This window comes from Chamaea fasciata, unplaced genomic scaffold (genome assembly GCF_029207755.1).
Source record: "Chamaea fasciata isolate MVZ Bird 193981 ecotype frontalis unplaced genomic scaffold, bChaFas1.0.hap1 SCAF_4, whole genome shotgun sequence".
Taxonomy (NCBI): Eukaryota; Metazoa; Chordata; class Aves; order Passeriformes; family Sylviidae; genus Chamaea; species Chamaea fasciata.
The window spans coordinates 59,290,724-59,306,677 of NW_027094089.1; the positions used below are offsets into that span (position 1 = coordinate 59,290,724).

At 37.7% G+C, this 15,954-nt stretch overlaps 2 protein-coding genes across 3 annotated transcripts in view; one reads left to right on the forward strand and one right to left on the reverse strand.

Moving 5' to 3' along the window:
• FANCC (FA complementation group C) overlaps positions 1-6,708 on the forward strand; it is a 79,362-nt gene extending 72,654 nt beyond the window's left edge. The window contains exons 13-15 of the mRNA XM_066181710.1: positions 1,528-1,699; positions 4,528-4,728; positions 6,565-6,708. Coding sequence (XP_066037807.1) covers positions 1,528-1,699; positions 4,528-4,728; positions 6,565-6,708 — 517 coding nt within the window. The remainder of the gene's footprint in view (positions 1-1,527; positions 1,700-4,527; positions 4,729-6,564) is intronic.
• AOPEP (aminopeptidase O (putative)) overlaps positions 1-15,954 on the reverse strand; it is a 227,025-nt gene that overhangs the window by 23,770 nt on the left and 187,301 nt on the right. Inside the window, exon 17 of one of the 2 annotated variants that reach the window (XM_066181704.1) lies at positions 2,982-15,945. The exons of the other annotated variant lie outside the window; for it this stretch is intronic. The gene's annotated coding sequence lies outside the window, so the exon portion shown is untranslated. Of the gene's footprint in view, positions 1-2,981; positions 15,946-15,954 lie in introns of those variants that run through there. 2 annotated transcript variants of the gene reach the window in all.

Here is a 15,954-nt window from a genome sequence, read left to right on the forward strand (position 1 = left end):
AGACCTGCCTTATTTTAAATACTACACTAGTTTGAACAGTATTGTACTTGCCAGAATACGCTCTTACTTCCTTTAGAATTCCTACAACAATTATCTTTTCTACCAAACTCTTCCCAGTTAGAAAGAAAATGGATCTAACATGTTTTAAATACTAATATCCATGAAGAAACCATATTCTGTTTTCTTTTATTGCTTTATTCCTGATGCTGTATTCTTTTGACTTAATAAGTTTTACAGAGGAGAAAAAAACACTGTTACTGAGAAGCTCCTGTTGCTTCTCAGAGCTCTCTTTTTCTATAGGTTGGTTTTCAGAGGTTTTATTTTATACCAAATGTGAATCTTACAGCAAAGTGCTTTCTTTGTCTTTCTAATCAACAGATTGCTACTGTGCTGAGATTTATTATTATATGTAGTACTCTCAGTGAACAGTGAATGTTATATGACATGTTTAACCAGAAATCAATTGATGAACTTACGGACATTTTGTAAGGGAAATCCCAAAAAAAGTGAAGGGCCACTTTTGGCAATGACGATGGAGCACAGGTGCCACTACAGAGTGGGCAGAAACAGCAGAGGGGACAGAAGTGGAGGGTACATGACTCCAAAACAGGCACTGTAATGGTAGAAAGTCTTCCAGATAATGGTAACATCAACTCCTGGAATTTCTAAGATATCTTGTAGTTTTCTTGCAAAGATAGCACAGCAGCTTTTCGAGTCCCCAGGAATACAGCATGAGAAAACCATCTAATTCTTTCAAATTTATTAGGAATAATTGTTCCTAGTTCTTAATCTAGCTGTCCTTCTGTTTGTCCTTCCATGCTTAGTTTAACTTTTTGCTTCTGTGACACCTACCATTAGTTTGCATCTCTTTTCTTCAGTCTTCTCTGACTTTAGAGGAATGCACATGAGAAAGTGTGGAGATGAGTGGTGGTTGGTCCTTTCTTACAGCAATAACCCTTTTGTAAACACCGTCAAAATTTTCATTTAAGAAGACATGAATTTTAACAGTCAGGAGATATACTTTAAAATATACTTTAAACTTTATGTTTAGTCCATCTAAATGTAATTAATTCCTCATGAATTACCAAAAAGCAGAAAATAACCCTGGAATGCAACGGAGAGAAAATGAAAGGCAACAGTATGTTAGAGTGTTATACTTGAGATACGATTTAAAGTTTTAGAAATCCTACAGCTGAAGAGTATAAACAGTAGGGATGAATTTTATTATGGATCTTTTCATACATAGTGTTTTGTTACAGTTTTTTAGAAGCTGCTGTTAAGGATACTCTGCTGTACTGTCAGAATTAATCTGTAGTAGTACTGGATGTGTCTTGTTTGATTATGATTTCAGATAATAGACTAAGTAGTAAATGGCTGTATGATTAGCAGGTAAGGTATTCCCTGTTGAAGAGTAGTTTAAAGATTTTTTTTTTAAAGTTAATTGTCAGCACCGTTTGTAGTTAATTTAAGGCAATTAAAGACGTTAAATAATGAGAAATACCTAATTTTATCTGTGTTGTTTTCCAGTTCTCTCATTTCCCTCTTTGAAATTTGGTTTTTGATTGCTTGTTTTGGAGAGTGGCTGGATATTGCAGCAGAACAATTACTGAAGGCTGCTGTAGAACCAGATGCTGTGCTGTGGCTGCTGGCATTTTACTACTGTCCTAAGAATGAAAAACAACAGAGGACTCAAACAATGGTGGGTAATGTAGCACTAGTAAGTGGCAATAAGCAGTCAATATTCTGATTATATCTTATTGCTGTAAAACAAATAGTGCACACCAGAAAAATGGAAGGTATGGATTTTACAAAGTCTCTGGGATTTGTGTTGCTTGAAAGTTGGGTTTTTTTCTGATTTTTGACATTTAGAAAAAACTTATTCCTCCTTTTCACGTATGTGATATAGATTAGCACCCTCTTGGCTTTCTGTTGGATAACCAGGGTGTTTTTAATCATAAATAAAAGTACCCTACTGATGGTGTTTTTTAAATCAGTGTGGCAGAATTCAGCATGCCCATGTTATGGCATCTTATGAGAAGGAAACAAGAGAAATCACAGCAGCTGAAACCATGAAGATACTTGTCAAACACAGCCTTGAATACTAACCTTGCCCAACTATTCTGATTTCTCTCCAGTTCTTGGCATGTGATGCTGTAATAAATATGTGATAGTGCCATGTGCTGGGTTGGTAACAGAAGGATCAGTGTTCTAACCTTACACACTGTACTGCATGAAGAATGCTGTGCATCTGTGTATGCAAGCAAATACTTGAAAGACTTCAATTTAAACCTGTTGTGCAAATCTGAACTAGCCCTAGCAATTGGATCCATGAAGCGCCAGTTCAAAAGGATACAACTTGTCTAATTTTCCTTAATTTGAAAATGGATTCTGGTGGACTTAAAAATGCAGCACAACACCACAGTAGTAAAAATCATACTTTAAATTTGCATCTAATGGTCCATGTACAACACTGCATTATGCCGTATTTTATTTCCTTTCCTTCCACTCCTGATTCCCAAATGGCACTACAAATGCAAGATCACATCCCAGTCACAAAGTTTTGGGGTTTTTTTATCTTAAATTTCTCATAGTCTAGGAGCAGGAAATGGGATGTTGGCTGAGCAGAGTTAAGGCTATGGTGAAGCAAAGAAATCAGTGTTGTTTTTAGAATGTAGTTTTGGGGAAGTAGGCAATATGTGAGCAATAAACAAGAGTGAATGAAACTATTGCACTACAGGTGCAGATCAATGTATGGAATGTTCTTCTAACTCCACAGAATGAAATCACTTTGTCCCGTATATGAAATCATCTCCCTGTGTGTCCTCTATTCCATTAGTTTGTTATTCAGTCATAACATAAGATAAACTTTGTCTCTAGACAAAAAAGCTTTTCTGCTGACAACCCACACAGTGACTCATTTATTCCCAGAGGTCTGATATTTCAGTTCATTATCATTCTTTTCTTAGGTATTTGAGCTGAGAAATTTTTTTTTTTTTTTTTTTTTTTTTTGCACAGGTCAGACTACTTCAGAAGCATTCCCACACTTCATGCAAAACTTCTGCCTTTAGTTAGGTGTTTGGGTTTTTTTTTTTTAATTTGTGCTTTGGCAGATTAGCTGTCAGCTCTTTCAAAAAGAGTGGTTTACCCCTCAAACCCAGCACCTTCCACTAGTTAAGGATTAACATGGTGTGGGAACTTCTGACAGATGTCAATCTGGAGTACTTTTCATTCAGCATTATTTTTGTGTGGAAAGGTGTGCATTCATGACATAGGATTTTGTCTTTCTGCTGTGTGCTTTAGGTAACACCTTCATATTAACCAGAGTGTAATACAAAGGGTTTAAGTTATTTAAAGAAAAAAAATACTATTTTTTCTGTTCACTAGAGTTCACTTATATGAGCAGGACTAAATATTCTGCTTCTCAGTATTTATTTCTTTCTTGCATTCCTTTCATAACTTTAGGGGCTGAAACATTTAAGGGGCAAAATTTGGCAGTTGGCACTAAGAATGAGATTTCTAGAGTACATGAGCTCTTGGAGCAGGACCAGCTGCTCTCCATCTGCAGCCTCAGGCTCATATGATGCATAGAGAAATAAAGAATCATGAGGAATTCTAGTTAACCTTTCTGTAGATCCTGGTATCATTTGTGCATCACATGTAGTTGTGATGAACTTAATGCAAGAATAGCAGCTTTTTCTGACTATATTATGTAAATTGTTAAAGGGTAGGTCAGTGTCAGATAAATGTCTGAAAAAAATTGTCCCAGTGAATATCCTCAAGAAACTGGTGTTGTTTTCCTTTGGCTCTGCAGTGTTCGTTTCCTTTGGGTCTGCAATTTTTCTGTTGTTTCAGCTGATACTCATTTGCATTCTGTCTACAAGTTTTTTCAGTTAATGTTTAATACAGTGAACAGAATTATTGTTAGCATTTTTTTGCAGTAGTTGCTTTTAGTCCTTTTTCTAGAAGTGCCAAAATCTTCTGCTTCCTACCCCCAGAAAAAGTTAGGTTTTATTGTCTAACTCACAACATAAAAACGTAAGTTACGAAGAACACAGGAAGAAGTTAAAATGCACATTCTTACCAGAACATTTTATCAGCCAAGGTCAGGCTGCATGGGGATGTAATTGATTTACAGCAGCAATACTGAAATGAGCCCTTGAGGAATCTTTGTTCTTTTCCCACAATGCAAAAATCGGACCATGTTCTTCTGAGGGACTTTCTCCATTTCCTTATATTATTTAAAAAGGTAAAATCCTGGCTTGTTGCCCTGTCACCTTCATTTGTAAGACCAAAGGAAAAAAACAGTGCATTCTGTCCACCTTTTTGTGTGTGAATCAGTGCAAAAGAAATGTGTTACAGCCCTTCCTTCCCTGGTTTTTCCTGCTGTTTAAATTCAAACTTTTTTCATGTTTGAGTTGTTTCTCCGAGGATTCAGGTTTTTTTTAGTGAATAAATCCAAAGTAAAATCCCATAGATTTGACCTTTACTCTTCTCTGATCCTGCATCCTTTGAAATTATTTCCTGCAGGTAGAAGCTGAAGCAGTCTACAATCATCTAATGATGCTGTTCAGCTGTGCAGACCTTTCTCTCAAGGACCTGGAGGCTGCTGTACACAGGGGGACGGGTATTGAGCAGTGCTGTAACCAGCATCTTACAACACATCTTCTGACCAACTTTTTGCTCTTTTCACCTGGTGGACATAAGCTTGCCCAGGAGTGTATTTACCATGTAAGTGTTTCTTCCTTTTTCTTTAGATAAACTTAAATACATACTTATTTTACTATTTTTGATTTAAGTTTCTATCTCTTAATAAAGAAAACACACAGCAGAGAATTAAAGGAGACTGTGACTACAACAGCCATATCTAACCTGCTACGTATCTATTTCAGCTGCAATCAAAATATTTTCCATTCACTTCTTGATCTCACTGACAAGGGTTGTGTTGTCACTATACAGATGGAGAAACAGCTGAAGTAATACCTTGCAGCTAAGGGATACCTACAGTTCATTTACACATGGTACAGATAGCACATGCAAAAATTTGGATTTTCCCATAAAAGTCACTCCCTAAATTATCCAGCTACTGCAGACATGATGGAACTCTCTTCTCACTGTTTTTAATTGGGTGGAGGAGCTGGTGACTAGGTCTGACCATTGATGTGGCAGAGGCCTGGTGCATTGGCAGAGGCTTGGTGCATTGGCAAAGCCTATGAGGGAAACAGTGTGGTAACTGAAAGAAGGAGAGAATGAAGAGCTCAGACAGTGTCTCTTAGGGTGTAAAAAAAAATGAAGAGGAGTAAAAGGCTGGAAGCTTCCCACAGTACCTTCCTGTTGGTGATGGCAGCCTTCAGGTATATTGGTGCAAACTATAAAATTTTTTTCTGTCTCTTAAGATAAACAGTGTAGAAATCCATTCCTGACTATCAAAGCATATTCTTCTAAGAAGTGCATTCTCCCTATGCAAGCAGGTCTAGGGCCAGTGTGTAGTTCTAATACTTTCAAAAGTTTTTCCATTCAGCAGCAGTGCGGTCTTATGTATAGACCTGTATAGAGTATGTGGCATGTGTAAAGCATCTGACTTTGTGACACAGTTGGCTGACTAAAAAGACGTAACATTTTTCTCTTTAAGAAGGGCTAAGGTATTTCTCACATCCTAGGGTGCAAGTTCACAAATGATCAATTTTCTTCTCAGCATAAGAATGTAATGATAGTTTGGGGGGGGGGTGTATATATTTTTACAGACTGCTATTTCTAGTTTCTCTTCATGAGGAGAGTGCAGCTGTTGAGCTGTGATGTTGTAATGTACTAGCCTGCTACTTTAAATCCTTCCAGGAGGACCAAAGGCAATCTTCTGCTTCTTTATAGACAGCAATATAACTAACTTTCAAAACTCTGAATATTTCCTAAGCAGAGTTGTCATGAGCTGTTGTAGGCCAGTTTGTTAGTTTATCAGTCTGATTAATTTTGACTGTATCTGTAGAATCACTAATTTGTAGCTAGGCTCTCCATGTGATTTAAAAAGGACTAGAGACAATATATAAAACCACAATGGTGTGGAACTGATTTGGGATGCATGGCTGTTCTTTTTAGCACTGTAAACTTAGGGTTTAACACAGATAATGAGGAGTCAAGTCCCTCCTGATATGCAAAAATTTCAACTTAGGGTCTTTTCCTGTTTTTTGTCATCTTTTGGAGAGATATTTATATTCACTTTTGAAAGCTTTACAGAATTGAATTGTCTCCCCAGATACACACAGAACAACCTTCATGTGCTTTTAGTTCTTTTCTGTGACAATGACTTACAAATGGTTATACTGTCTTTCCATTTGTGTTTCCGTTAAAAACTTTCTGGCCTCTTGATTTGTTTCACTTTAATTTGAGACAACAGCAATCTCAAAACTGCTCGCCTCCACTGGGATGTATGAAAAGAGATCCCTCGGGCAGAAGTTGGTTCTCACGTATTCAGTGGTGAGGGAAAAATCTGGTTTTCTTGCAAGTATTTTGAAGAATTCTTAGTATTTAGCAACATAATTTCCTAATTTAACCTTTTGTGTTTCCTTTCAGATTACTGAGACAACTGATTTAGGCAAAGAAGTTCATAACCTTCTTATCCGTACTGCATACAGATTCAACCATAGTGGAGAAGAAAACCAAAGGACTGTGAAGCTGCTGAATGAACTTCTTCAAAAACTTATATTGAAAGTTTAGAGTTTTAATGTCATCTCTTTATCAAACCAACAAATCAGATCTTTATCTAGGCATCAGACTTCTATTAGCATCTGGCAGTGCTGGTTACCAAGGGCAGAAAGATACCTATATAAGCTATAGCTGCTAATGTAGATTCCCTCATCCATGTTGAAAAATAATCTGTTGTTTGGAAATGTTAGTATTTTGAAACTTGACTGTAAATATTAAAGATGCTTGAAAATTTTGTTCTGAGTATCTTTTGTAAAAAGAGACCTACATCATTTAAAGCAGTTCAGTCATCTCCTTGTTTATCTGGCTGAGGATCAGTTTTTCTCCCTAATTACATATGTGGGTTTTTTTAAGCAAGCAATATCCAATTGCTTGATTGGGAAGTTGTTACTAAAATGTTTTGTTCTGTGCTTCTGCTTTTAGGAAACTAATGATGATCTCAAGTGAGTCATGGTGTTCTCAGGAAATCAGTGAGTGATGTTTCCTGAACTCTCTCCTTCTTTTTGAAAATGTTTCCAGAATGAAACTCTTCCCTGTTTTGCTAGATGTGAGGGGTTTTTCAATACTGCAGCTTTCACAGGACACTGTTATCCTCCAAGTACTATACCAATATCTGGTCTTTGTCAACAGATACTGCAGGTATAAAGTTGCTTGCAGTACAGCCCACTTAAGAGTGTGCCATGACTGATGCTAGTCTTTATTCATTTAAGAAATATAGGGTTATTATTCAGACAAAAGAGGGCAAGCAAAACAGAGACATAAGAACATTTTCTAGTTCAAAGGGACAGATTTCCTATAAAGGTTGCAACTTCATGTTTGTGTCCAGCACTAATTTGCTTACTTCTTTGTTTCGGTTTTTTGTCTCCTGCAAGGAGCATAGGCAAGTAGCAATGGCTTATGTTTTTTACCCTTAGGAAAGTATTTTTCCCAAGAAGTTTTGTGAACCTGTCTCTAGCTTAACTAGAAAAAATAAGCATGGAGAATAGTAGTGACGGGGCATCCTAACTTTCCCAATTTGTTCTCCTGTATTACTTACCTTTAATGCCAATGCTTGTGCTATGCTACTCAAAGATGCTACTTGGAATGCTATTCTTGCATATAAAATCCAAGACAAGTATCTTGAATTAATAAAGCTTTTTGAATGTAGCATTTGTTTTTGAGCAAGGAAAAAACCAAAAACAGTGTACTTAGTGTCCCTTGGCTGTAAGAATTGGAAAAATATTTTCTGTTATGCTGTTAACTGATTTCTTACGATTTTTGTTCCCAGTGAGTCATATTATAGAAGTTACCTGCCCTCTTAGTCAGTTTGGTAGTGAAAAAATAGCAAACACATAATGTATGTCTGCAAAGAAAATGCTTTTTTTCTCTTTTTTGATTAAAAAAATATTTTTAAATGAAAATTCACAAAGAAATACATAGCATTTTTTCTGTTGTTAATAGCCACACATATCTAAAAAAATCAAGCAACCCAGTTTTCTGTTCTGTGGATACCATTACTGAAAAGCATGGGATTAAACTAAGTTATTTTTTGGTCACAAACTAAGAGGTATTAATCTAGTGGAAACAGGTGTGGAGAGCTCTATTTAGAATGATAAATAATCTAAAATTTTAACCCAAAGGAAGAATAATTTTTTGTTTGGTTGGGTTTTTTGGTTTAATGTCTAATCTGGTTGTTGGATGTGAGGCTTTTTGGTTGTGTTTTCTCCATATTGTGCCTATATATAATCTTAACTATGTAGAAGAAAGATAAGCAAGGAATTGCAGTATCTAATTCTTGCAGATTAATTATACAAATGATATGGGTATTACATTTAGATGTGTATGGCAGGATGTTTTTGGACGAGTATTTTTAAGTATCTTTTTTTTAATGGTGTTTTTGTTTTTCCACTGACAAAATGCACAAAAATTCTTCTAACTTCCTTTAACAATATGCTCATAAATAACGACAAATCAATTCAAGTGGGAAGGAAATGTAAAATGAAGGCGGTAGAACCTCAGAATCAGTAGTGAATTGGTACATACTTTTTTTCCTGTGTTTGGCTTCTTAAGAAAAACGGAATTATTTAAACAGTAAGGAGGGTTTGCTTGATTCAGGAGGCTCTCCGGAAGAAACTTAATTGATACTGTCTGTAACTTTAAAAAGATACATCTGTACTGGGGTTTTTCTTTGCTCTTTTTAGCACAGTTGTTATAAATTGTTGGTATTTCTTTTTCCTTACTCTTTCACTATGCTTGAATTATGATCTAGCTTTAATATAACCTGTGATTTTGTGGGATGTTGAAGCTACTTTTTTTAGTTTGCCAGTGGAAGGCTACAGAGCAATTTGATAGATCTGAGTAATGGAAGATTTCTCATATGATGGCTTTTGCATTATCCATCCAATGTGCATCTTTTCCTCTGTAATTGCCGATTTCTCAAAATGTTCTTTGGAGCCTTCAAGGCTGTACTTTTTTGCTGAACCAGCCAACAAGTCCTGAAATCAAACTTCAAGTAGGTTGTTCCCTTGTGTTCTGTCTGCAGCACACACCCTGGTTCTGGACAGTACACTGAACATAGAGAACTTTTCAAAATTATTCTGTTTCAAGGCATTTTTTGAATGAGAATACAGATAGTAAATTTTACTTTTTTGTTGATTATGCTTCTTTACAGTCTAAGACTGCTAAGTTAGAACTTTTTGAATTCTGCAAGCTTTGCAGCATGGTGCTGGGTGATTTCTGTGGATTTTCTTCAGGCAAAAAAAGATAATTTCTGTGGCTTTTATTTAATCAAGATCTTAGTACAATGCCTATACAAAGCAGAATGTATTTTATTTTGTCATGTATTTTCAGATACTGCAATTTAGCTGACCAACAGTAACATTTAATCTATTACTTCTAGCATTTGTGACTAAGTTTCTGTACTCTCAGCATTGTAAGTGCCAAGAGGTGTTAATAGACAGAGCAAGTTAATATTTGTTTCAGTGGGCCGAAATCTGTGGTATATGTTTGGCTTGGCAGGGATACAATCCAAAAAATTCCTGAAGCATTAGCATTATAGAAGTGTAGGATAAAACATCCAGCACAAATTGCTCGCAGTTACTAAACAAAACTCTGTTAAATCTGATTTACACCATTTCATTGCTGTATTATCTAATGTCAGAATAAAATACCTAATGTTCTTTGTGAATGAGTAATGTCATACTCCATTAAAACACATTTTTCCCTGTGATGTAAGAACAGTATAGAAAAGTGGTAATTTCTGATATGGAAAGGCAGTTTTCTACTAGACCCAAGTCTGAAAAGTCAAAACCTGGACTGTTATGGGAGGAGTTCTGCATGAGCACACAGAGCATGAATTTTTTATGCTTTCCTGATAGTCCACAATGGCTTTCTTAAGCAACCAGCATGTTTTCTTGGGCAACATCAGTAGTTAAACCACTGTAGCTGAATGCTGTGGTGCTAGAGCTATCCCACTAGCACTTAATTCATTGCAGTGTTCAGATGTGGGCCTGCTGAAATCCACTTCTCTGGCAAGTTTTCCTTACTTGTGATACCATCTTTTCTTAAATGCCTAGATTTAAAAGATATGCTCATGGTAGACATTCCAATTGCTGCCCTATTCTGGGAATTTGCTGTTAGGTGGTCTGTTCACTAGTGAATGCCACGCAGGCGTTTCCCTTGCTTGCACTAGCCATCTTCTTTTAACCAGCTGTCTGGCTGCTGGAAAGGAATAAACCTCACAAGATCCTTCTGATGGCTGGAGTGTGCTCACTGTTGTCTGAGCTACCAGGAGCCAGCTAAGGATAAGCACTGGACTGCTGGCAGACACTGAAACAAAAATTTGAAATGTCAGCTGGCTCTAGCTGAGTTGTAGTGATGTGGTTCATAGGCAAGGATGGTGCTTTAGTTTGCATTCTATGTTCTTGCATGTGTGTCAAGGGAGGAAGTGACAGAAGAAGATAACACCCAATATGTTTGAAACTCAGCTGTAGAAATTTAGCTGTGGTTTTTATATTCAATACTGATAGAATTAGGAAGTAACAGTTCCATTCATGACATTCCATTAATCTGCATATCAACAGGTAGCAGAAAAAAATCCAGCAATAGTGTCTTTAATAGGTCTGTATATTTAACTAACTTTGCATCTCTTACTACTTTAAAAGCCTTTCGTAACTCTTCTGTACTATGATGTCAGATGATAGACTTGCTTAATAAAAAAGTAGACCTTCAGAAACAATGACCCTCTCTTTTCTATTCTTTTCAATAAAAATATCTTAGGTCCATGAACTTCTGCAGATGCATAAATGCCATCTTGAAGAGATAACATTTTTACATATTCTTGATTAACATTGTGAATTACTGTTGAGATGTCTGATGTATATGCCAATTAGCCTGCACGTACAGTTCACTCCTTAACATTTTATTTCATAGCTTGTGGGTTTATTTTGACACTTACAAAACACGCAATATGTCATTTGCCTGCTTCTGTTAAAAATTTCCTTAATATTTTACATATAAGAAAGCAGCTTCTGTTTGTTTTGACTAATGATGCCATAACTTGTACTATGCATAAGTTTTCTGAAAATAGGACTTCAGCTTTTCTATTTCCAACTAACTTGTAATGGTAGCTGGAAATACAAATTTCCCATCTCTACCTCTGTTCCCTATAGAGACTACCAGTAAGTATTTAAGTGCTTTTAATTTCATGACTGTGCTGCACTTTCCTTATCAGTTTCAGATGTCTGTGAATAGAGAGGAAAAAGCCAGTATCAGATTCCATGGGAGAGAAGCCTTGCAATATGACACAGGATTAATTTATAAGATGGGAATCAGTGATACGTGTCTGTGAATTCAGGTGCTTTGTGAGTTTCTCATAGGGAGGACAAATAGCATCTTTTGTGGAAAACATGACAAAAGTACCAATGTTTTTTCCACGGACCAGTAAATTTTCTCCCAAGTTTTTGCAAACCCCACCATTGTGCTTCAGCTTTCTTTTCTTGTGTGTTTGCTTTGTTACTGAAGTACAGATGGCCAATGCTGAGAAATTTGCTGCACAGGACATTTTTCAGGCCACATTGAATTGCTGTAGCTACTTTCTGTGACTGGGTTGACCTAGGCCGTGAGTGGATACTGAGCAAATGTAAGCCCAAACCTTGCATTTAAGCAACAGCATCTGTTTTGGAAAGATAATTTCATTGGGATTTAAAGTCTTCAGACAACAGCTGTTGACTATTTTTCATCAAGACTCTTCTGATCTTGATTTCATGGGTTCTGCTCATTTTATTGGCAGAGCAAGCGCTCAGATTCACCTGCTCTTTAGGCAGAAGCATTTTTTTTTTCCCTCTCCCTTTCTGATCAGGATCCAAGATGAATGTACAAATGGTAGATCCAGTCTCTTCATTTTTCTTTTGTTGTTTTTATTTTTAAAATGGAACACCCTAAACCCATGTAAACATCATAGAACAAAGTTGTAAGAACTTGCATATAAAATCAAGTATGGGTTGGACATCTGTTTTTCTACTGAGATCCTCCACTCAGAGACTTTTGTCTAACCACACAGAAGTCTGTAAGTCTGTTCCCTGTCCTGATTTCTTCTGATCTGGCAAACTTGTAGTAGAAGAATGAAAGAACAGAATTTGGTATCAATGCTGTCCCCCCTCTGCATCAAAAATCATGCCCAGTTGGTGCACCACTTAAACGATTAACACCGCTTTGGGACAGTTCTTCAAAATGCACTGTAGAGTCTGGCAATCCACATGCATTTAAAGAAAGTATAAGAACTGCCATGTGACATCTTGTTGTGGTGCCATTTTCATAATTTTCTTACCAATTCAGTTTTCTTTTGTGAATCTGAAAGACTTAGCTCTTTGATTTTTCAGACATTCAGGGAGTAAGCAGGCGGAAGAGCCATTCAGAAGGAGAACTTCCTGACTGCACTGGGTCCTCTCCACCTCTAAAACATAACCAAAAAGCATAGCCTTTAATAGCTGTATTTCAAGACAAAGGGGAATAATTTTGGGGTTTTTGCATGTTATAAACCTATGGTTTTGATGCTGAATGCTCTTGATGAAAAAATACAGTGCTACACCAGCTTTTAGCATTGACCTTAGTTTTGTGATGTAGAGCTTTTTTCAGCGTCACATCTACCCTTCATTACTTCATACAGGTAACAGTATGAACACCTAGCTTCAGAAATAAATAAGACTGGTCTATTTTATTAGTCTGGGTGCTTTCTAATTGTCATTCCTTCCTTCCAGCTATTAAATAAAAAAATTACATTCCTGTTCTTTGATTGAAAAAAGGAGAGGCAAGTGCTGGGGAGAAGGTGTGTGCAGAAACTGTAAAATGTGAGTAGGTGGGCTTCCTTGTTCTGTATAAAACAAAGTCTTGTGGTTATTTATCTGATTTTTCATCTGTGTAAAGAAATGTGCTGGTTTAGGCTTAGGTAGAGTTAATTTCCTTCTCAGAGGCAGGTGTGGGGCTGAGTTCTGGATTTGTGTTAAACACAGGGTTGATAATACAAGAGATGTTTCTGTTGTTACTGAGCCGAGCTTTCACAGAGCCAAGGCCCTTTCTGCCTTTCAGAGCCATGCTGGGGAGGAAGTTGGGGGTACATGGGAGGCTGGGACAGGACACAGCCAGGACAGGTGACCCCAGCTGACCAAGTGGATATTCCAGACCATCTGACATCATGCTTAGGATATAAAGTGGGGGAAGACGGAGGAATGGGGACCATTTGAATTGGTGGTGTCTTCCCAAGTCACCATGACGCATGATGGGGCCTTGCTTTTCTCGAGATGGCTGAACACCTGCCTGTCCTTGGGAAGCACTGAATTAATTCCTTGTTTTGCTTTGCTTGTGTGTGTGTGGCTTTTGCTTTCCCTATTAAACTGTCTTTATCTCAACCCATAAGTTTTCTCACATTTACCCTTCCAATTCTGTCCCTGATCCTGCTGGTGGAGGAGTGAGCAGGCATGGGGATTGGCTGCTGGGGTTAAACCATGATAAGAAAAAAAAAAAAAAGATCAGCATTTATGTAAAAAAATTGGATTTTTTTAATACTTGAGCAAACAGGATTGATGTTTTCCCTCAGCTAAAACTGGGAGCTTACTAAAAAGCCTTCATATATAATCAAAAGCAATAGGAGATTATAATGCAAACAGGGCATGATGGGCAGTTTCAACACAAGTGGTGGCAATTACAAAATTTTAATGTCCGTTTTTCAGGGTAATATTACCATGTTACTGTGGGGAACAGAGACAGCTGTAGGGACATGTAGCCTGCATGCAGGGAAATGTTGGCTGAAGGGGCGTGTGAAAGGCAGAATGAGGGAGATGGGGCAGTGTGGTTCCCTATGTTAAGGAACAAAAAAAAAGTAGAGTACTCTTCTCTTGGTTTAGGTTCTCTCACCCAAGATTTAGGTGATTTAAGAGTTTTTTTGCCTCTGAAAGCCCTGAGCCAGGTCACAAGAAAGAAGCGGAGTCTTCAAAGTCTTGTTTTTCTTAGTTTCTCGCGTTATTATTTTCTTATCTTACAATGTTCTCTGTGCCTGGTCAAGGTCTGTTCTGCTGCTCAGACATAGGACGACTCCCCCCTCAATGGGAGGTCGCTGCCTTTTATACAGATTACTACATGTATATTATTTACAGTTATGTGCCAATGCCTATTACCTTTACTAAAAAGGTCATCTCTATTCTGACCCAATCTCCTTAAACTGCTTTGTGCCACCGTCACCAGAAGATGGAGGCCAGGGGGGAAGAAGGAAGAACTCAGGGCAACACCCTAAATCCTCCATCCTGTCCCCCTGCATCTACATTCTAAGAACCCTAAAACTACAAAATTTCCCACCCTGTGACACACTACACTACTGTCTGTCACACCTTTGTGACTTGTAATTCTTAGTGTTTGAAGCTTTTTTTCCATGGACTGAAGTCAAAGGCTGTGTCTCTCTGGGCTCTGTGCCAGGGTCTCCAACCCTCTGGACCGGCTCCACACCCCCCTGTCCAGGATTCAAACCCTCTTGTACAGATCTCAAACCCTCTGGCTCGGGTCCCAGTCCTCTCTGCTGAGGTCTGTGACCTGCCAGGGCACCCAAAGGGATGCCCCGGACTCCAACACTCATCAGGTGTAAAACTAAATAAATTGGAATGAAACATCAATTGGTCATGCTCGGCAGTTAAATAGGTGAGTTTCAGGCACACCGAGGGACAGATGCTGACTGGAATAAGGTGGTTGCTGAGATACTTTAATTTTTAGTTCTATTGTACTTGCAAGAGTTGACTGCAAGGAGGTACCCCTGTAGAGAAAATAACTTTTACTAGCAAATATAAAAAACAACTGCGGGACAAAGGTACTGTGAAGAAATAACTTGAGGTAAAAAAAAAAAAAAAAAGAAAAAGAAAAAAAGATGTTTTTTCTGTGTGGTAGATGAAGAGCACTATCCTTTCAGGATTACAGATGAAGTGAATCACATTATGGTGCCAAGCACCAGCTTCTCAAACTAGAGAAGCTGGTCAGAATGGCTGGGGATTATGCTAGTGGCAAAGCAGCCAACATTGGCCCATGAATAAAATGTGTCAGATTGAGTTTCTGCTGCTCAGGGGCATGTGAGAAGACAGCAGACCCATCATCTCTGCAACAGAGCAATGAGCAAAAACAGGGTTTCACAGGTTGTACTGTTGGCATTACTACTGGGGTACCGTGCTAATATGAAGGGGTGTCAGTTGAAAACTAAGTTCTGCTTCCTGATATGTAAATGATCATGCAAAAGCAAAATTTTTCAGAATGGCAATTTCTGCATGCTTTCAGGTAACAGAGCAAATGCCTGTTGTTCTTCCGGAAAGTAGGTACAAGCAGGAGGAAACAGGACCTTAATTTTGTGGAGAAAATAGGCATTTAGTTTAAATCATGGCAAACAGACAAATGCAGTTAGTCTCCCAAGGACTGTGCAAATGTCTGGATTTCTTTAAGCACTGCCATATTTCACCGACCGAAAGGGTCAGCCTGGTAGCAGGGTATGATTATAAAATAAATTTTCCAGTTTATTGTGTCCACAGAAACAAAGGAACATAGTCATATCAGCATATATGTTCATATTTTTTCAATGTGCCTAAACTCAGTATACTTGTGAGAGTCATTAGATGAGTCAGGCTCCCCTATTTGGTTGACTCCTATTCCGTTCTTGCAAATTTTTTTTCTTCTGACTAGTCCAAGCACCAGCGATCGAGGCCATGCAGAGAAATGCCCTTAGGTATCTGGTGAAATCTTTGACTGTGGGAG